The sequence below is a fragment of the Pteronotus mesoamericanus genome, unplaced genomic scaffold (assembly GCF_021234165.1).
Source record: "Pteronotus mesoamericanus isolate MK-2021 breed Mesoamerican mustached bat unplaced genomic scaffold, CSHL_Meso_final scaffold_174, whole genome shotgun sequence".
In the NCBI taxonomy this organism is placed as follows: domain Eukaryota; kingdom Metazoa; phylum Chordata; class Mammalia; order Chiroptera; family Mormoopidae; genus Pteronotus; species Pteronotus mesoamericanus.
Window position 1 is genome coordinate 4234486 of NW_026555309.1, and position 22120 is coordinate 4256605.

At 40.7% G+C, this 22120-nt stretch overlaps 1 protein-coding gene across 15 annotated transcripts in view; it reads right to left on the reverse strand.

Annotated features, from left to right (window-relative positions):
* Window positions 1–302: 302 nt before the first annotated feature.
* ASPH (aspartate beta-hydroxylase) overlaps window positions 303–22120 on the reverse strand; it is a 205666-nt gene continuing 183848 nt past the window's right edge. For 5 of the 15 annotated variants that reach the window (XM_054590184.1, XM_054590185.1, XM_054590179.1 and 2 more), the window contains 3 exons: window positions 16270–16361; window positions 15765–15898; window positions 477–2575 (listed from right to left, as the gene is read on the reverse strand). In XM_054590184.1, the coding sequence (XP_054446159.1) occupies window positions 2425–2575; window positions 15765–15898; window positions 16270–16361 (377 nt within the window). In that variant the 3' untranslated portion in view covers window positions 477–2424. Of the gene's footprint in view, window positions 2576–15764; window positions 15899–16269; window positions 16362–22120 lie in introns of all 15 variants that reach the window. The other 10 variants (XM_054590169.1, XM_054590170.1, XM_054590171.1 and 7 more) reach the window with 4 other exon arrangements.

A 22120-nucleotide genomic window follows, 5' to 3' on the forward strand; every position in this document is an offset into this window, starting at 1 on the left:
ATGGATAATATCACTATTCTGAACCATTTGTTACATCTCTTTCTCAATGGATCTAGTGTTTTAATTTTTTTTCTACTGGTAGGTAATAATTAATAGAAGTAATTTTTGTATTTCACCCTTGAAATAAAATTGAAATAGAATTAAAAATATTGCTCAACCAGTTGCTCCCCCATGTTAATAAAACTAATTCATTTTGTGTAGACATTTCAAATTAATATTGAAACAAAAAATTCTACCAAATGCAGTGACTGAAACACTTTTCTTAAATACCATGACACTGGGAAGAAAGATGAAGAATTAAAGTGAATTAGAAAATCCATTTTATTATTTGGGTTTATAAGGTAGTGGTGGAATCCAGGTACCTAAAAAGCTATAGGAGTCGATTATTGCCAACTCTTTGCGACAGTAATAACAATTCTGGCTTTTCAATTGGCAATATTTAGAATCCTGTAGTGACCTGATTTTAAATACCATATTATAATTACAAAGTGAAGGCTAGTTTTTGTTCTATTCCATGATTTCATTACATGACTGTAAGATGATGGTTCAACGATGACAACTTATACTTTGATTTCTTTGTGTATGCAATATACATACAAGAACCAAACTGTATAAGTGACAAGAATGTTACCACATGAGCACTGATTGTATTGTCCCTTATCATTCATTTCCTCTCTTCAATAAATACTGAAGGACAAAAATACCTTTTTATTTTTCAAGAGTTTGCCTTTTCTTCTGGACTTTGGTGATTAATTTTGATATTTTTCCTCACATACTTCTTTATCTATTTTAGTGAATTTTTGAACATTGGTGAAACAGAAGGCAACACAAAAGGTACTATGCAAACTCTTCTCCTGGAAGCTAATGGGCCTAAGGACAAGCAAAAAAGTCCATTTCAATTTTAAAGTACTATTTTTTCAAATGAGATAAGAAAGCATCCTCTTTTATCCTTCGATGGAAAGGAAATCAAAAGTGGTTTTTTTTAAGCTATAAATGATATTTGGTAACCTATGTATCATTTTTCCAGCATTTTTGTTCATATTGGCTTAAATTCAGTGCATTATTATTATTACATTCTTATAGCTAACATTTCTAATTAACTTTAATTTTAAAAACAGAATTTAATGCATTAATAATCTACCAAATCAATGACTTGGTCATCTTTGGAATGAGTAGGCAAGACCATTTTTCAACAGTTATTTCAGTACTGTGGGTGATATTAAAGCCAAGCCTTAGATAATAATTGCTATTTCAAAGAGATATTTAAATGGCAGAAGTTTTTCAAGCAAGGGAGCTGGAAGCCTCCTAAACTCTTTCAAAGAGGAGAGCGATCTTGACACCCTACACCCAGGACAGATCCTGGCATACTTGGTCTTCACTCTGCCATCTTTCAGAATTTTGCAAATTTGCGATTGGAGTCCCGTCAAGGACTCTGTCACTCACACGGATCTGTAACAGGGAAAGACGCTCTGGCTCCCGCCCCATCCCATGGGCAGCAGCCAGGCCCAGAGCCAGAGCCCTAGCAGCCACCTCACTACCTGATTCTCAGAGAAATTTTTTTACTTGGAAAACTTTTACTTTTTTGGTTAAGCCTTATCTAACACTTGGCATTAAACAATTTACATGTGACATTTTTATAACTCAATATAAAATGATTCCATGTCCCTTTTCAGTGTAAAAGCTTTCTCTTAGCAAGAAATGCCATTTTGACAGTCTTTCCACCATTCTCCCGGTGAGGGGAGAAATGAAGACACAGGCTCTCAATGAAGGTAAAAAAGCAAATAGACACAGCGGGTGGGGAGCTGTACAGTTCATAGACATTGGCATAATCACATTTTTCTCCTTTGTATTAGGAAAATAAAGTTGCTTCTTTCATGAGTGTCTTTGTTTAAAAATAATTAGAAAAGGGAAGTCTGAGTTCACCAGGAAAGTTACCATTGAACATCTAGAAGTAAAGCATTTTACACAGCTTATCATTAAGATCAACAAAAAAAATAGTGGTATGGGATGACAAAAAATCATCTCGCCATCCTAGAAAAATATAATTGCATAGAAAAATTACAAGCTAAAGCAATCCATTCACAGTTTCTACAAGTATTCTCACTGTACACTGATTTAGCCCATTCTAAATGGAAAAAAAAATCTTTGGCTGGCAAGGTAGAAGCTATCGTGTGCTTACCTGAAATACAGGCACCAGATTGGTGCTTTCATGGGATGAAATACATCGGGGCATTTTCTAAGTAAATTGCAGCAAGGCAAATATTCCCTTTAGTGTCTTCTAACCCTAGGAGGAGGTTTAGAAATTTTCAGGCTGCGAATCAAGGAAATTAAGGGTATGAGTGCTTGAATTTCTATCCCCACACCCAAGGAGATAGAGCCAGAGAGGCAGCCTCTCTCCCGTGTGTCCCAAGCCCACCCGACAAGCTAAATTGCAGGAAGGGTGCGTCTCTGCTGGGGCGTCAGCTCTGGGTGCCACACGTCCACGATGAATATCAGCCGGAAAGACGTGGCGTCCTGCCACACCTCGTGCTCAAAGGAGTCGTCAAAGATGAGCACCTTGCCTTCTTCCCACGTCCTGGAACAGAAAAACATGGATTCTTGTGATTCTGATGCTTGAGGATCAGTTCATTTCTGCGTGCAGGAAGGCACTGTCATGAGAACCTTTGTGATATGACCAGATAACTGAACCGCCACGCTAGGATTTATTCTTTTTGTGGTGATTAAGAAAGAATTTCAGGATTCTTTCCATGAACATCAATTTTCAGCGCTCGGCACTGAAGGTGTACAAAGGGCAGGAGACTGGTGACAAGAACACATTTATTCTTGTTAGAAGCCTAGGTGAGGCTTGTTTAGTTGGGCAAGCATTCAAACGCATGCCCCAGCGACCCGGCCCAGGCCAAGTTCCTGGTCAGTGACACCATGGAATCCTCCCTGGTGGTTTCGAGATGAGTTCAGACGTACACACAGCAGCCAGCTCTCCAGCTTTTCTGGGCCCCCTAGGACACCTGGCAGGGTGTCTATGCACCTCCCGATGATCCTCTTTTCAAGCCATTCCATTTGTTAAAGTTCCATTTTATGGAAAGGCAGATAGTGTATATCTCAAATGTCATTTGTGAAGCAGCTGGGTTATCCATGGAATATTTTCCATCAAAACACTCTTTTATGGCCAAGAGTACTACTTCCTAAAATACCTGTACAGGGGCTAACATCTAAATATAATGTAAGTCTAAATAAAGCAGTTAAGAGAAGAATATGCAGTGAGCAATTACACAATGCCTTTCAAATCCAATGAAAGTTTATTAACCATGCTAATGTCCTTTTCTTTCTCAAATAGGTATTAATTGTCAACATCTTACATGCTAAGCTATGTTTTGAAAATAAAAAAAATTTTACCAGGAAATTAGATGTTGAAATTCTACTCAAGAAGTTAAAATTTTATATTCTGGATTAGCAAATAATTAAAATTATAGAGGGGGAAATGCTAGTTTGATTTCAAGTTACTACATTAGATAAGGAAGTTTCCCTTAGAAAAGTGATTGTGTCCTTTCATGTTCACTACCAGGTGGTCAGTCAATATTAAATTAAGTAATACGATATACCGTGGGGTTTCTCAACCTTGGCACTGTATAGGAAGCCAGATAATTCTTTGTTCTGGGGGGCTGTCCTGTGTTCCATGAGCATTTCTGGCCTTGACCCACTAGATGCTAATAGTACTCCCTCGCCAACTGTGATGATCTAAATGTCTCCAGTCATTGTCAAATGTCCTCAGGGGACAGGGGTTAGGGTTAGTGGGCGGCAAATTCATGCCAGACTTATTAAAGAATCTGGCAATAAAATTGCCAAATTTAAACTAACTAATAAAGTAACAAACACTCACAAGTTAAAAGTTCCTTGAAGTTGGGAAGGAAATGTCTACTCCTGCTGACCCCACCCCCACCTCCCTCCCACACACACACCCCTTGCGCGCGCTCTCACACCTGGCCTGCCTACTGTCTTGCATTCAATAAACATGTGTTGCTCAGCTCTCTGATACAATTTCTCTGAAGGTTAGAAAGAGTCCTACTGGAGTTTCATCTAACTGTAACAAAAGACAAATGCAGGGATGGGCAAAAGTAGGTTTATAGTTGTTTGTATGGAAAATAATACAATAACTAATAAATAATAATACAAGAATAAACTATGTTTCATATTATTCACAACTGTAAACCTAATTTTTCCCACCCCTATATACAGACTCAGGAGAAATAGAGACTCAAATAAATGACAGACTATTCATTCATTATCATGCAAAACCAAACATGAAAAGAAAGGCAAAGCTAAAAAAAGAAAAAAGGTGACAAGAAAAAAGAAGTGAAATGGTCCATAGATTATACAGTTTGATGGTCATTTTCTAGGTTTTATCAGTGGGACTGAGCAATATTAATGGCTATCACTGACAAGCCTACAGTAGAGGCAGAAGATGAGGTGGGGGAAGTTTACTTAAACAGAAAAACAGTACACCCACGTTCATGGCACCATTATTCACAGTAGCAAAAGATGAAGCAACCCAAGTGTCCAGGGATGGATGAGTGGATAAACAAAATGTGATATACTCGTATACATACAGTAGGATACTACCCAGGCTTAAGAAAGACATCTGACATATGCTACAACATGGGTGAACCTTTAGGATATTATGCTAAGTGCAATAAACCAGTCACTAAAGGATAAATATTATGCGATTCCACATATATGACATACTTAGTCAATTCATACAGATGGAAAATAGAATGATGTCAAGCTCTTGTTCAGAGGGTACAGAATTTCAGTTCTGCAAGATGAAAAGAGTTATGTTGATGGATGGTGGTGACGACAGCACTAAATGAGTGTACTTAATGTCACCAAACTGTATGTTAAACATAGTTCAGATAATAAATTTTGTTATGTGTATTTTACCATGACTGTGTAAGAAAAAAGGGAAAGGCAAAGGGTAGTGTGTGGTAGGAGAGAAAGGGGAGAGAAGCCACAGCATGATGGAAAGTCATGGATTTTGAAGAGAAGGAGATTTACACCTCTCGGTCCTCCCATTTACAACTGTGTGACCCAGGATGAGTTACTTAGCATATTTGAGCCTTTCTATCGTTATCTGCATAGTTGATGTGAGAGTTAGGATATGGTTGGCATATAATATATACTCAATTAATGGAAGCAAATATAAAACAGAGGAGGAAAGAAAATATTGAAAAAATAGGGAAAAGATAAAAGATAGTGATGATAATGTTGGGCAGTGGTATAATGCTACCAAAAATTACCTTGGTTATTTTTATGAATTAGCCTGCATTTGAGAAAACTGAACTCTTCTAAGGGATTGAGATATTAAAAACATTTATGACAGTCTCTGAGATATACTTTGTGATTTACACAAAGTGATTCTCAGTATTTTTTTGTTTGTTTATGTTTTTTGGATGGCAGAGAATCTGACAACTACTTAAAATTCCAGAAGTAATTAAATCAACAAAACAGAAAATTCTAAGTTGCACAAAAAAACATTTTTCACTAGATTCTGAGAGGTTCAAAGAAAGTCAAAGATTTAGGAATGCTTTATGGGAGAAAATCTTGAACACTGCATCTATTAACTTAAATTCCTTGTAAACTGGGAAAAACTGTTAAGGCTGGAACATATTGGTTCATCTATGGGACACCAGTACCCATAAGGGGAAACTTAAGTTACCACTGGTTTGTGGCTTTTCAGATATTTTAAGTCAAATATGGACTAGTATAAACCATTGCTTAAACAATTTCTTAAAACAAGAAATATGGGAGGTATTCCAAAGGTTTGGATTCCTTTAGGCCCATAAACCTCATGGCAATTTGTGTCTTAGTAGACTTCTACTTGCCCTTCCATTTTCTTTCACATATTTTCCCCAAAACAGCAAAGATACTCAGTTACTATATACAGATCTCTTGAATGTAGATTCCTTCTGAACACTTAAAAAATGGTGTCTTTCAATCACCAATCAGAGCTAGATGACTAAAACTTTAATCCTAATTAACCTAAGAGGGGACAAAGAAGGACAATAAAACCCCATCCAAGTGATGTGCAGACTGAAATAAGTTGGGGTTAATGAGAAATACATCAGCTGCTGGGAAAGAGACAGAATGTAAGGATGTCAAAGGACTCTGGATCTCTTCTGAATAAAAAACAAAGACTTTCATTGCAATGCAAAGAAATAGTTTTGAGGCCACGTGCTTTGTGTGCAAAGCTCTACCAAATATGATTCAGTTACACTCAAATGATGACATGGGAAGAGCCCCCTGGAGAACAGATTCTCAGAGCAGCCTTTGAATGGAGTCTTCCTGAAGGTGCAGGCACAGCCTTTCTTGGAGGGGTCAGAAAAACAGGCCAGGAGGTGGGGAGCTGCACGCGCTCCCTGGACAGCCCCCTCGGCTTACTACAATTTATCATTATGAGAAGAACTCCTCTTCCTGGTTTGCAAGAAGATATGAGAATATCCAGCCACAAGACAAAGCAATATAAAATAACTCCTCAATTTCTCAAGGTATTATCATTATAATTAATGATAATGATATAATGGTGGCACAAACATAGTGAGTATAATTTTGTCATAGAATTATCATCAATATCACTAATGCTAAGGAATGATACTAGGTGCTTATAGGGTCTTTTACCTAAAAACATTGATAGATCTTATCTCAGTGATCCCTGCTAAATTGTTCTCAGGTAGGCAAATGACATGATTCTAATTTCCCAGGAAAGAGATGTCTGCAGTGATATCGTGATCTGTGAAAGAAGCAGAAAGTCACTAAAGTTGTTTCATTATAGCCCAAGCCCTTGGTCTGACTCCAGTGGAAATTCTGGCACATAGCGGAACTGACATGTAGGACTGCAACATCACCGCTTCCTTTTCTCTTGCTCTTCCTAATACAGACAGAAATACACACACTCATTTTCTTCCTTCCTCCCTCCCTCCCTCCCTCTCTGGACAAAGTACTATTCTGGAAGCAAGGACACCTGTGTTCTTGTTCTGACTGTTGCTAACTAGCTATGTGACTATGAGAAAGTACTTCACCCAGGGGCCTGTTTCCCCATTTGTGCAAGGACAGAGGTGGACCAGATGACCTCTGACACCACTTTCAGCAGCAAGTTCTCCTAACTCTTTGAGCCAAGCTGTTGGTTAGGATTTCAGTCTTCATATTACATTTCACAGAACATATTTAATAAACTTTCCTCAGAGAAATGGGTATGATACTTGCTATTTTGTTTAATGTCAAGATATTAACTTCAATAAAAGGTGGCAAGCTTCACAAAGACTGAGCAGGCTCTGCATATGTGCTCCCCTAGGATATCTCACGCCCTGTCCAGGGAGAGCCATCCCAGCCAGGCTGCCACAGGGCCTGTCTCCTTTCCAAGTGGGCCAGGGGGCCAGCCTCGCCCTGCAATCCACCCCCACTGCTGCCTCTCTCTGCAGCCTTTGGCTTCCTCCTCTTGGTCCCCGGGTCACCCAAAAGCAGAGGGCTTTGTAACATAGTAATGAAAGCCAGAAAAAGCAAAGAAAGGGACGGAGAGAAAACAGAGACGGGAGGCACTGCCCCCTTCCTCCTCACCCTGTTCTGAGGGGGGAATGAGAAGAAAAAGGAGAAATACAGGATTGTGTTCAGCTGTGCTCCAGCACCCTTCTTCCCCCAGCTTCCCCAGGCCTATCAAATCGCAGTCCCCACCTGTGCTGGCGCCATTCCTTCCCCGGTCCTGGCCCCGCCCATGCTCAGCTCCCTGCCTCATGAAAGCCCCACCCTGGTCCATGTCAGAGTTCCCCCTCCAGGTTACAGGAACCACTTCCGATGTTGCTGGAGCGATGGGTCTCACACCCAGGAATGTAAGGGACGAAAGTCCCTTGTCTGCAACAATCAGACGAGAACAATAAAAACTCAAGTGTACAGAGTGCAAGTGCTCCACAGGACTTTGTAAATACAGTTTCACACCAAACACCACACAGAGACATACTCTTATTCTTCTCATTTAAGATGAGGAAATAGAGGCTTAGAAGGGTTATGCAACTTGTCTAAAGTTGCACTTAATTAAGGAGGAAAGCTAGGATTTAAACCCAGGTTGTGTGACTTCAGTGCTTTTAATTTGCTTTCGTGAAGATGTATAATGTTATAATCTGAAATAAAAACTCAGGATGCATTTTCCCCATAGAAACAGTATTAAAGATAGTCAACGGTTCCAGAGCCCTATTAATAAAGGTCATGAGTTAAAAACTTTGTGGGGCTGGCTCGGGAACCGCCACATTATTTAATATCGCCATGGGGAAATGGATTCCAACTTCCCAACTTCTCAACAATCAGTTCAACGAACAAATGTTTGGGTACAATTCATTGTGAATGTGGGAACTGCATTCCCTGCGGAGGTGCAGATATGGAACTATGCCTATAAATAGCTGTAAACACACCATGCTCACTAGAACAGGGGTTAAAATTTGATTCATGTTTTTAGTTCACCAAGTTGCTCAAAGGAAATAAAAAAGAAGATGAAATGTTAATCTTCAATAACAAACCTTCTGGAAATATATCCAGCTAAAAATGCCATTTTTGTCCTCTAATCTCAGATGGGCAAGCTTGAAAGGTGGACCTATAGATGGAAGATGGATGTACCTTGTGAAACAAATTGTGATTTCAGTGAAACTAGGGAAAAATTAAAGAAGGCGCTAAAATATTTGGTCCTAAATGATTTGGGTAATTCACAGCTTCTATAATGTGATTATCTCCTCAGACGCTTCATGAAAACAAAACAAGTATCTATGAATCAGTCATGGTGGATTTAAAAATTAAGTCTCTCTTCTATTGTTAATATTTTAGCATGCCTTCTACACAATCTTCCAAATTGGAAAGTTGAGAGATTAATAAAAAATGTTATAAAATGCTTGACATATATGGGAAGAGGCCAGTATCTCTACAGCAATATAGAGAGGAATTCAGTGACTATTACCAATTCATTTCTTTAGTCTGTGGCTGACACTAATGACAATGCATGCTTTCTTGGCGACATATTGGTCTAACATCTCAGGCTGGCAATTTGCAGTCAATAACGCTGAGTCTCCCGGATAATTTCATGGTTGCTCTTCTTTCCCTTGCCCCGGGTGTAGAAGGTCCGGGAGGTCCTCTTGGAGACTTGGAAGAATTCCTTTCTGGGATCATCCAAAGCTCATGCAACTTGGCTAATCTATGAGGGTAACTATTCCTACTTGTGAGTGGCATGTTTATCTGCTGGCTCAAGTTCATTCAGGTCTGGATCAAGATCGCTAATGAACTCATCTAATAGACCACAAAGACGGGACTGTCTGGAGTAACACAAATGGCCTAAAAATGGGAACTCCCCAGCTGCTTTCTCTCCTTGATACCCTGTTGTGTAGAAATGAAAGCCCACATTCATAGTGATCATCTTATAAATACAACATGATCCTAATTTTGTAAATAGCAACAACAAATTACAAAAAGCCCCAAATTCTCCATATAATGAGGCTATGAGGTTAAAGCTCGGAGCTCTGAGCACAGACTTCCAAGCCAGACTGAGTGAAACCAAACCTTGGTTGCAATATTATAATTAATTAAACGATGGGACCCCCCCCCCCCAAAAAGGTGTTTACATGGAAACTATGAATGTAAATTTATTTGGAAAAAGGGTCTTTCTACTTGTAATAAAGTTAACGATCATGAGAGGAGATCATCCTGGATTAGATTGGGCCCTAAATGCAATAAGTATCCTTGCAAGAGAAGAGAAGGGGAGCAGACAGGAAGAAGGCGATGTGATGGCTGAGACAGAGCCTGGAGTGATGTGTCTACAAGCCAAGGAGCCCTGAGGAATGCTGGCAGCCACCAGAGCCAGGGGAGAGGCAGAAGACAACACCCCTCAGAACCTGAAGAAGATGCCCGCCCTGCTGATACCTTCTGGCTTCCGAAATAAGAGAGAATAAGTTTCTGTTAAGTCATCCAGTTTGTAGCAATTTGTTATGGCAACTCTAGGAAACTAGTACAGAATCAATACTTACTAAGCTGAGTGAGCTTGGGGAGTACTGAGCACCTCCTCAATGTCCTCAGCTGTAAAACAGATTTTAATACTCCTGTGGGATTGTTGTGAGGATTAATAAACTAATGGAAATAGAGTGCTTCGCACTGGGCTTTCTACATGGAAAGCACATTATATATTATTACCATTTCATTACAATCACCATCATGAGTACACAGATACAGGTACTGAGAAGCACCTGGGCAATATCTCTGAGTATTGAGATCAATATTTATCTTTATGATTGTGTTTCTCTGTGTTTTACAAATTATGTACAAGGAACATGCATCAGTTTTGTAATCAGAAAAGATTAATTTTAAATGATCATTTCACTTGTAGTGATAAAAGGCTGCATACCTGTGAGCTCATCTTCAGATAAAAAGGCGATGCTAAGTTTTGCAATGATGGAATATTTAATCATGCACACTAGCACGAATCACATAGTGCTGGAGAAACAGCAATGTGATCATCAGTACCCGAGAACTATCATGCACAAATCGCTACAAGTAACCTACCTATTCTTAGAAGCTGAGAAACTCTGAAAAATGGCTTCCTGTCACCCAGCACAAGGAAGCCTAATTCTTTGATATACATGCTTCTCTTTCCACACTGATAGTACTTCTACAATAATAGCTGGAACTTCTAGGTTTCAATATGATAGTCTTTCTGTCCTCAGAGTTCACAAAGTGTCCACTCTTCAGCTAGCCAGCTATTTTTCACTATAGGTATTATATATAGTACTCCAATTTAATTGACACATTTCTCTTATGGAAAACACTATTTTTTAATCAAGTACTTAGCCTAACCCAACCACACTCGAGTTAAGGCTCATTAAGGATAAGAATATAACACAACATAAAGTAAGGACAACAGGAGGGACATGGAGGTGAAACTGAAGAAGGTGGGTTTGGCTGCCCATGGTGGCAAAAACTGAACTTGAGGGACAGGTGCCAGTGCAAAAGCAAAAGAGGGTTATTCAAGTGCCAACCTGGAAGAATAGTGGACTCCTGTCTCAAAGGACATTTCCTCTCCCTGCTAAAACCCAAGGTTCTTACAGGGATAGAGAGCAGAGGGCTTACTTTCTTTATCCAACCATCCTGCTAGCTTTTGGCTGCTGGAGCTCTATCCAATCCATTCATCTCTCTAGCCATTGGCACGCTCAGTGCAAGAACCTCCCCCTGCCCCATCCTGGACATCGAGGGAGACTCCCTGGTGCCCCATGTCTACCCTAACAGAGGGGGATGCTGACCAGCAATCATGAGGAGGCCAAAAGGCTCCAATGCCCACCAGCTCTGCAGGTGTCGCCCTGCATGGCGGCTATAGGGGGCACGCTGCCGCGGAGGCGTGCCGCAGAGAGCGCAGCGCTCCCTGAAACCTGAAGGAAAACCGGCTGGGGCCAGCTGAGGTGGGAGCAAGGCTCTGAAACCCGCAGAGCCCGCCCTGGGGTTGTCACAGATGAGGGGGACAAACACAGAATGCAAACACTTCTCTGTTTGCTGGGAGAGCAGAGGGGGGCACTTCCCTCTTACCAGAGAAGGCCTTGGCACATCCCCCTAGTGGGGAAGGCCCCGTTGTCCTTTGTTCCAAGGCTTTTATTGAAAATCTTATCAGTGGGGTGTGTAACAGGAATGTACACGTTATCTCATTACATCAGTAGGGTAAGTTTCACAGTGAATATATGACGCTTTTAACAAGACAAGTGACAGGAGTATACTGATTTACATGGGTCCGAGAGGAGCCTAGAATCAACAGTAGAGACTATAGATAAGGGGAGAGTAGATTTAAAGGCGCCTTAAAGATATAGGGTAAAAAGTGTAAATAAAGTAAATGTCTTAACAAGGTAAGGGGTGTAAATAAAGCAAATGTCTTAACGAGGTAAGGGGTGTAAATAAAGGTCCTTCGCAGCATGAGCTGACCAGAGATCTGAGGGAGGAACAGAGCACACGCTAAAGAATTTACTTTTAGGCCTGATTACCCTGGGACCAGCCAGATCTGATTTAGGGCTGTTTTAAGCCTGAGCCAGGTGAGGGGAGGGAGCCAAGGGTTAAGGAGACTGCTTCTTGGCTGCAATGGGGACTCCAGCCATGTTCAAGCCAAGCCGAAGGGTGTAGGGGGCCTTTTTGCCCCTTCTCCGTGTCCCCCAATTTCTTATCTGCTGCCAAAATCGGCCAACGCCTGTCTTAGGTCGCAAACCTCAGCGCGAGGTCACTTACCCATCATTGGCTAATTGACCCTCCATGGCAAAGCAGAGAGGCAGGGGCTATGCCCTTGCCAGGGGGGGACAGGCCAAGTCTCCTCAGGAGCCTGTTTCTCCAAGGCCTCCTGATTATTTCCAGCCTTGGGGCCCTCCAGCCTGTCAGCAGGGTTACAGCTTCTGAAACCAGGTCGGGCATTTCCCAACATGCAGGGACATGAAAACAGGAAGCATTTCATCCTCTAGGAAGCTGTCTTCCTGGCCCAACAACAGGTAAGTGGGTGGCAAGTACTTTTTAACGATCACTGTGCCAAATACACTATCTGCAAATTATTGTTATCAGCACGTACTTACTGTCATGTGAAGTAGGTTGCACTTTACCACAGTGGAAATTGAGGGGCTGCCAAGCTAATGTTCTCATTCATAATCACCCTCCAAGTGAGTTGCAAGACTGGGCTTAAAATTCTTCCCTACTTCTGGCAGGTGAGGGGAGAGGCTGGCAGTTGTTTCCTTTGTCAAGCATAGTCACCAGATGTTTACTGGGAGACTGGGCAGGTCTCTCAGTGTCACTTCTGCATTTTGAACCCTCTCTGAATTCTTGCTGAGACTTCCAGCTCTGTTCTCCTGCTCTGCTTCTGGAATGCCACGCCCATTCTTTCAAACAGGCCTTCTCTCCACCTCAGGCCTCTGGTGACCAGGACCAGTTCCACGCATTTCCCTCTCCCTGCCTGTTCCTAAGTGGGTTTTTATCTAGTATTTTTTCCCCAAGTATCTGTAAGCATTACAGACAGATTTTAAAATAAACATATAAATAGAGGGCAGAAAGAAGGGGAGAATAGACAGAGACAGAGAGAACAAACAAGTTTATAACGCTAAGGTAGTACTTAGGAATGAGACCTGGTGCTCCTTCCCATCTTCACTGCTCCATTGCTCATATCTGGTCTCCCATGAGTTGGCCTTGTCAATCTGTAGCTCCCCCAGAATCCCCACCTCCTCTGTGCATCCTCTGGGTCCCCTGCCATGTCCCTAACCCCTCTTCCCTTTGGCAGAGAGACCGTGCAGACCCAAACTGAGTTCCCAAAGGCTTGACAAGATCCATTTGACCTTGGAAGAAACCTCCTCTGTCCAGCCATTTGTGATTCCTCCTCTTCGTCCTCCCAACTCTGCCCTCTGCTGACCCATCTTCTTGGTTCTCCTTTTTCTTTCAGTCTTCTAAACGTAGATGTGTTCAGGAATTCTCAGGTTTCCTCTAGAAATTCCTGCTAAGTCTGTGTCTCAAACCTTTATGTCTAGACTTGACTTCTCTCCTGAGCTCTTGGCCTTTATATCCAGCCAACTGCTGGATATTTCTACTGTGTTTCAATAGCAACTTAAATAAAGTATACACTAACGCTGAATTCACTATCCATTCCCCTGAACTCCCTGAACTTGGCTCATGCCTCCCAAGTTCTCATTACTGGCTAAAGCATCAACACCCTCCCACAGACCGAAATGGAAACTGCCAAGTCATCTTGGACCTCCCTCACCCTTGTACCACACACACTTAAGATTCACTTTAGTCAATCTTGATAATATCTTCTGCACCTGCTCTTTACTTTCCCTTTCTTTCCAGCATCCCAATTCTAGCTCTCCTTGGTGGGCCACTGTGGCAGTCTGTTAACTGTTCTTCACATTGCCCCACATACAATAGAGTTCACTCATGGCTTCCAGATTCACTTCCTAACTAAGGACTGATCCCGTTCATTTGGTATCAGAGACCTCAAGGATTTAGCTTCTAACCCATTCTTTCACTTTCCGACCTTTTTCTATATGTACTGTTAAACAACTTCAACAAAGAGGACATCAGGCTGAGGGGGCTCCAGTGTGTTGGCAGCCTATACAAGCCCAAACCTAAGCCTTAGTCAGGGCACTCGGATCTGAGAAGGTGCAATTTAAGAGCAACACAGTCACAAACAGGCTTTCCCAGATAAGGCAGCCACAGTACTATAACCAGTCAAATAATTTCTTTCCTTTGCTTCAGTGTCTGCTCTATAAAAATGTTGCCCCTAGGAACTATCAGTGGAGTGCTTGTAACCACCTCTGGTTCGATGCTGCCTGGTTTGAACTGATGTTTGCTCAAATCAACTGTTGAAAATTTTAAAGTGCATCAGTTTACCTTCTAACAGCGTCCTGTACTCCTGAAGTGCTGAAGTCAGTCAATATTCCTCCTATGTGGCCTGTAATTTTTGGCTTCTGTGCCTTTACTGAGGCTATTCTTTCAGCCTGGAATGCCATTCTCTCCAAGCCTTCAGTGTCTCAATCCTTCCTGTCTTTAAAAATCACCACTGACAAGATTCGCAAACATCAGCAGCAGATGAGCAACCTGCCCATAGACCTAGCTGTAGCATTTTTATCTGTGCCTCTCTCAGAACTTGTGACACACAAGCTTGTGTTATCTCCCTGATTAGACACCCCTGGCAGGGGGCGGTCCCCAGTCTGGCTCTTCTTTGATTCTCCCACAGCCCTCTGCTGCTGCGCCATGGCCAGGCAGGGAGGTATCTGCCAACAGCTAACGCCCCTCCCCCATCAGTCCTCTGCTAAGGACCGTAAGAAATGCATAAGAAGACTAACAGCTTAGTATCTGCTCCCCAGGAGCTTACAGCCCACTCATACAGATTATGCTAATGTATATTAATTAATAAAAAGCAATGGAAGATAATGAACAGAACTACCGGGAATATGTACTGTGCACACTTTACGAAGTCTGAGTTTCCTTTTTGTGAAACTTAATTGGACCTTAGAAGTAGGTTTTGGATGGGAATTCCAGGTGAAGGGAGTAATAACAGTAGGACAGGAAAGTACATGGGGAGGAGTGGCCGTCACGCTCTCTGCTCAGGCTGGGATCTGGGCTAAGTGCCTTGCTGGTATTATTTTATTTGATCCACACTACAATCCTGCAAAGCAGATAGTATCATTGCCAATTTCATAAGCAAAACAGCTGAGGCTTTAGGGGATTACGTAAGTAATGGGCCCACATTACACAGAATTAGGTGGCAGGGCTGTGATCTGAACAAGGCAGCCAGCTTCCACGGCACCATGCTGACTCCTCTAGAAGAAAACATCAATATCGCGGGGGTGCTTTCATTAGGAAGAGGGGCTCTTTGGATTGTTGAGTAATTCAAGTGGTAAAGCAATAAGCACAATGTGTAATATGTGTGGGGCTCAGTACAAGTCGGCTGACTCAAGTCTGTTCATCTAGAAAGTGAAGCAAGACGGCTCATCAACCAGGTGTGCATGCTCTGGGGAGAAATCACCACAAAAGGCAGCCCTGGAACTGGGCAGTATCTCCAGGCCAACAGACAGGACAAAGAAGTGACAGAGATTAAGGAGTTTGGATTAATAACACCCGCCCCAGTCGACATCAGTTACAAAGGAAGAGAAACTATCCAAATGAATCTAGCTTTGTTGTAACGAATGTCCATCGTCAGAGGTGATGAATAAGAGATAAAACGGTGGGAGCAAACATACTTGGTCTCGTTGGCACATCGGATCTTGCAGCCTTCTTTGGGAATCACCAAGCCCAGGTGCATCCGGAGCCTGCAGTTCGTGGGCCCCGTGTGTGGCCACACGTGAGTTCCTGGGTGCATGATGGAATATTTGATCTGTGCAGAAAATATAACACACCGTTCTTCCATTTATCAAGGTGTGGAGGAATTGCCAAATTAAAGTGACAGTACAAAATTACTGTCAATTTGGATTAGAGCCTTTGTCAGACTCAAAATTAATATTCTCCTCTTACTTCTTTGTGAGGGAACTAAAAATAAGTACTCCCATTTTCCTCAGAGCTAATACACACCGAACATTTTTCACCCTCAATTCTGACATCAACCACATTAAATTGGTTCATTAAAAGAGAGTGAAAAAGAGGCATTTGTTGGGCCAAAGGAAATAAACACTTCTTTGTAATCACCAGCAGTCCCTTATTGCTAATAAGCCATTGTGTTCCTCCCAGCACCAAAAACACTCCTGGTACCTGTCCTCTTCTGCATCCTGTTGTCTCGGGGAATTTATCTAGTAAAGAACAGGTTTTAGGAGCTCCTTTACAGGCATTTTCATTTTTTCTCCCTAGAACAACAAATGATAAAAGCTTTGTTAGAAACAAATTACAGTAAAGCGTTAACTCATCCTGTTTGGACTAATGTGATCTACCTTGTTATCCTCACTGTAGGAATAGGAACACTCGCATACATACAAGAAGAGGATGTGTTTTGCTCCAATAGATGTTGACCTGCAGGGACTAGAATTTGCCACTCGCTGGTGGACTATTTGACTGAGGCTGTCTAATGGACAAGTCATGGGTTTGGGCTGAACACTTTTTTCCATCTCCCCCCACCCCACGGCAGGCAGAATAATGGCTCCCTCCCAAGAATATCCACATTGTAAGCCCGGGAACCTATGGATATGTTCTGCTATGCGGAAAGGGGAAATAAAGGCTGCAGACGGCATTGAGATTTCTAATGAGCAAACCTTAAAATATAGGGATTATCCTGAATTAACTAAATGGGCCCAGTGTAATTACAGGGTCCTTAAACATGGAAGAGAGGCAGAAGAGTCAGGATCTGAGTGATACAGAATGAGAAAGACTTGAGTGGCCATTGCTGACTCTGACGTTAGGAAGGGACCTCAAGCCAAGGAATGTGAGCAGACTCTAGAAGCTGGAGGCTCCAGAAAGAATGCGGCCCTGATGACACTTCAATTCAAGCTCAGTGAGACCCACTGTAGACTTCTGGCCTCCAGGAGGCTACAGGGAGTAAACTTGTGTTATTTTAAGCCCTGAAGTTTGTGGTAATTTGTTACAGCAGCCACAGTAAACTAATACACTTGCTACCAAAGAAAAATAGCTTATATTTATAACCTAAAAATGCATTTCCAGGACTATACCCACGTCACCTAAACAATATTTTAAATTGGAATTTAAGGTATTTTTCTGTAGAGATCATCCTTTATATGTGGATAAAGAGTAAGGTTTAAATGAAGACAGGAGGAGGTCTTTGACAAATGATATTTTCTATGAGTTACTGTGTGAGAAACAGATTTTGGGACATAGTCTAAACCTCCTAGATTATGCAAATTTCTTCATCCTCCACAAAAATCGCTATTCCTTAGGGAAGATGTGCTCAGGAATTCAGAGTATCATTTGCTCTCATGAAGGAATAAAACATTGGAATTTTTAAAAGTTAGAAACATTTTAATTCCCTATTCAACATTCTTACAAAGGAATGCTACATCTAAAGCTGAGTTTAATTTCATTTAATGAATGTTAGTTGTGTCCTAGATAATAATGTGCTGAAAATGAGTTATAAAAATGCAATGTAAAGGTATTCTTCTTAATCAAACAAACCTCAGTGCTTTAAAACACGGATTTTATATTAGCTTTCTCTAAGTGTTCTTTTGTCCTCTTAATTGAGTAACTTGTAAGGTGCTCTTTTTAGTTATTAATGGAGTGCCCTAAATGCATTGAATTAAAAAAAATGCCAGTTTGAATAAATAGAGTCCCGTATAAGTCATCATAAAGCATTTTTAAGCCCTAGCTTTCCTTGCCTTCCCACATGCAGGATCTGGGGACAGCCTGGCAAGATTCCCCAACTCTGGGTTTGAGCTATTCAGGCAGTGCTTAAGTGAAGTCCAGAGGTAGCTGGACTTTTGATGGGCACTGTGGCGAGGACTGAGCACATGTTCCTTGGAGAACAGTTGTGTCTCACCTGAATGAAAGGTAATGAATGGGTAACTTAATGAATGTGTCATTAGAATTGCCAGTAGGTCAGGACTGGATTAGAGAGCACCTCTAGGCACATAAATCTTTTCTAGTCCATAAACACAGATTCTCTGTTGGGGGGCGGGAGGGGCAGCTGTGTAGCAGATGCTTGACAACTGTGGATTGCCATGGGTTGTTTTAACTATTCACAGGTGACTGTGAGGGCAGGAGCGCAACAACAGTTCCATGGTGCTCCCGAGGCACCAGGCACCCCTCCCTGTGCTTAGAATGATTCACTCGATGTGCATGCCCCCTGCTGAGGGAGGCGCTACTAGTGTTGCATTCTACAGAAGAGGAACCACAGCACAGTAAGTGGCAGAGCAGGAATTCCAGCCCAGCTGGACCCAGAGTCCATGTTCTTAACCATGACCTAAGACTGCTGTTCCACTACTGTTATTATATAACATGATTACTACATAACAAAAACAGTATCACTGTCATTTATTGAATAACTGTGAGACAGACCTTTCACGAGAGCTCCTGATCCTCACAACAACCCCATACTTGAGGTGCTATTTTCATTGCCATTTTTTAAATGAAGAAGCTGAGGCTCAGAGATTCTGGAATATGCTGTCACACAGCAAACGGGGGCGCCACCAGCCCTCCAACCCAGGGTTGCTGGTCTCCAAAGCCTATGCTTTAAAGCACAATTTACCATTTCATTGCATGTTGAGTTAGAACTGCTCATCTGAGGAGGAAACTGCCCAGCAGGTGAACTCAGTGTGGCTTTGTTGTTGTTTTATTACTTTTCATGAAATTGAAAGTAACTTTCACATGATAAACTCTGTTTCGTTGGGAAAATGGCCCTAGAAAGAGATCTAACTGCCCATGAAGATCAGAAAGAATCAAATACATTTTTCATTTATATATGAATATACTTTATGAGAGATTCATGGAATTGGGATTTTTAAAGGCCTTGGGTTGTATCTTTCTAATGTTCAAGGCTCTACTGCTAGGATGACAATGGGTTCATCTTGCGTGACAACTCTGATCAATTGATAGTGGCAACTTAGAACACTGTGTTGAGAAGGATTTAGAGGTTCAATCTGAGCTCATTCAGAAAGGCTACTGGGATCAGTTGGCACCATCTTCTACAAACTCTGGAAGGAAAAACGACTTGCACATGTGCAGCATGTTTGCTAACTGCATATTTTAGTGTTCACTGTTGGTGACAATTCATAAATTTGAGCAAAATTGATGTTACATAATATTCACATAGCAATTTGAAAACTTTCCTGTGGGGAAAAATCATTATTTGTATTATTGATTCTATCTTTTTTCTCTAACTCAAAAAAGGTGATTATTTAAAGTGGGAATAAATATACTTCAATACTGATTATATTACTTAGAGATCTACCATAATTCCCACTTACCATTTGGATAGAAACAAAACTTCCAGCCATAGCTTCAAGGCCTTCAACCATCTGACAGCGCCCTTTTCTTAGCAGACTAGACAACTAAGTCGAATATTCATCTGCTTCTTCATCTGGATCTGAGCTCTCAGTGTGGCTAATAAACTGCCCTCCCTCTCTTACATCTTCCCCGACTGCCGCAGGGTTCTCTCTTCTCTCTCTGAGCCCCAGCCTAAGAGGGCACCTGCCTTCAGAAATTCCATCCTGCTTCTGTGCAAGCTATGATAATTAATTGCCTTCAAAATTCTTTAAACTATAAATTTGCTTCCAGAAAGCGATTACTGGATTCCTCCCAGAAGCTCAGAACCACAAATGAAAGGCCACAAAGAGTCAATAAGACTTCTTAAAAGAGTAACTATGTGACTTATATTCTTTTATGACAAAATAAAGCCAGAAATTAATTTCTACTTAACTGAAACCCATTGAAAAACACACACTTCTGACACACGAACACCCCTAATTATTTTGGATCAAAATGGAAATCAAGATAGAAATGCAGTCTTTTTTTTAATGGAAATAACGTAAGTGAAAATATCATACATTAGAGGTTATGGGTATCCAAAGTTGTATCCACATATTGGTCCATAGTCTTAAGTGCTTTTATTAATGAAAAAGAAAGAATGAAATAAATTTACTTAGGTGTTCCAGTTGAAAAGTTTAAAAGAATAATAAACAGTTAAAAAAGGAACAACAGGAGGAAGAAAAATATAAAATTGGGAATTAGATAAAAGTGAGAAGTAATTTTATGAGGTTTTTAATAACATAATAGATCACTCTGTCAAATTTAAGAACAAAAATGTGCAAATTCCATTCAACTGGAAAAAAGGATTTAAAAACAATACCATGAAAGTAAAAATATTACAAGAATCAACTCTTAATAATTCAGTTGCTGAGAAGGATGCTCTTTTAAAAAAAAGTGACTATTAATTGCTGGTATCTGTAATAATTTTAATGATTCTTTTAAACTATTGCCCTTCTAGACTTAAAAACTTAGAGCTGTCTTACTAATAAGTCCATGTTTTGGCTTAGACTTTTTAATTATTATTTCAAAAGTGATATATATTAATTATAGAAAATAAGAAAGGAAAAGAAATAATTCATGGAAAATCAGATATAATCAAAATGTGAAAATTGGTAAGTCAATCAATACTGCCTGATCCCACTTATTTGAGGTATCTAAAGTGGTCAAATTCATAGAGACAGAAAATAGAATTGTGGTTCCCCAGAGCTGGGGGGAGGGACAATGGGGAGATGTTAACAAATATAGATTTTCTGTTTTGCAAGATAAAGTTTCAAAGATTGGTTGCACAACAACATGAATATTCTTCACATTATCAAATATACACTTGTAAATGATTAAGATGGTAAATTTTAGGTTATGTGCCACAATTAAACATTTTAAAAAATATACATAAACTTAGAATGTTGCTTCCAACCAAAATGTCTCCATTTTTTAAATTTTCTTCCTTGCTTAATACTTTTATATGCCCTAATCTTTGCATATTTCAACTTTATCATCTGTAGCAGAGACTGGTTTCGGAAAGGACTGCCAGGATGCATGTTATTCTGAAGCGCTGTTTTAGGAAGCCCAGTAACTTCTATGAAGCATAAGAATGTTCATGGAACTGAGTCATTAGATGAACTGGTCAATGCTTAAGGCCTATACAATTACTCATTTTAGTGATACGTCAATAGATAAAACTAGCATGTTATTCACATATCGACCTTACTGCTCCATTTAGAAAATCTCATTGGCAAAAAGCTGACAGAATCACTTGAAATCATGTGATCTCTCTTCTGATGGATGTTTCCTTGAAAATATCACTGAAGTAGTTCTTTTTCTTACATGTAAAGAATTCTGAAAACATAACTGTTATAAATGATTGTGCTTATTTATCCTTTAATGTAAACCAACTGCTTATCATCTTCTCAATTTACTTTGCGTGCTAATGTTGTGCAACACATGCTGTTTAGTCTTCAAAATGGATCTGCTTTTTGTATAGCTATTGTTAACCCAGGTTAACTTGCATTTCAAGAAGAGAAGTAGAAAGAGACGTGAAGATAAAATTCAATGCCCCTCATTTGAAGGGTAGATTGATATATTAATTCATTGAACACACACATATTGGAGCTCTGTCTACGAGTTTTCTCCGCTCAGGGAACGTGAGGTTGAATATGAACTACTTCCTAGTCTTGAACAGCTCTGGCGCTAGCTACCATCTCGTCACTCCGTCACTCCGGTGTCTTATCTCTAACAGCCCTTACCATGGTGCTCTCACTTCGTCATGCAAGATTATCTCCACTTTACAGGAGCAACAGGCTCAGGGAAGCTCCTTTCAAAGGCATCCATGCGCACAGGTAGACTTCGCAGTTATGCCAACACAGTACAGTTACTCTTTGTAACGTATTTAATAGAAAAGATCAGGAAAATCAAAATACTATTACATATATTTATGCAAATAGATATGTGAGTATTCAATAGATATACACACACACAGATATTTACATGCACACACACACACAAATAAGCATTCAGATATAGTTTTAAAAAACAATGAATGGAATTTGATAATCTAGGTTTTTCTGGGCAGTTTCCTATAAATTGCAGAGCCCCATCCCTAGGAAGTGTCAGCTGGCTAGGGTCCACTTTCAATAAA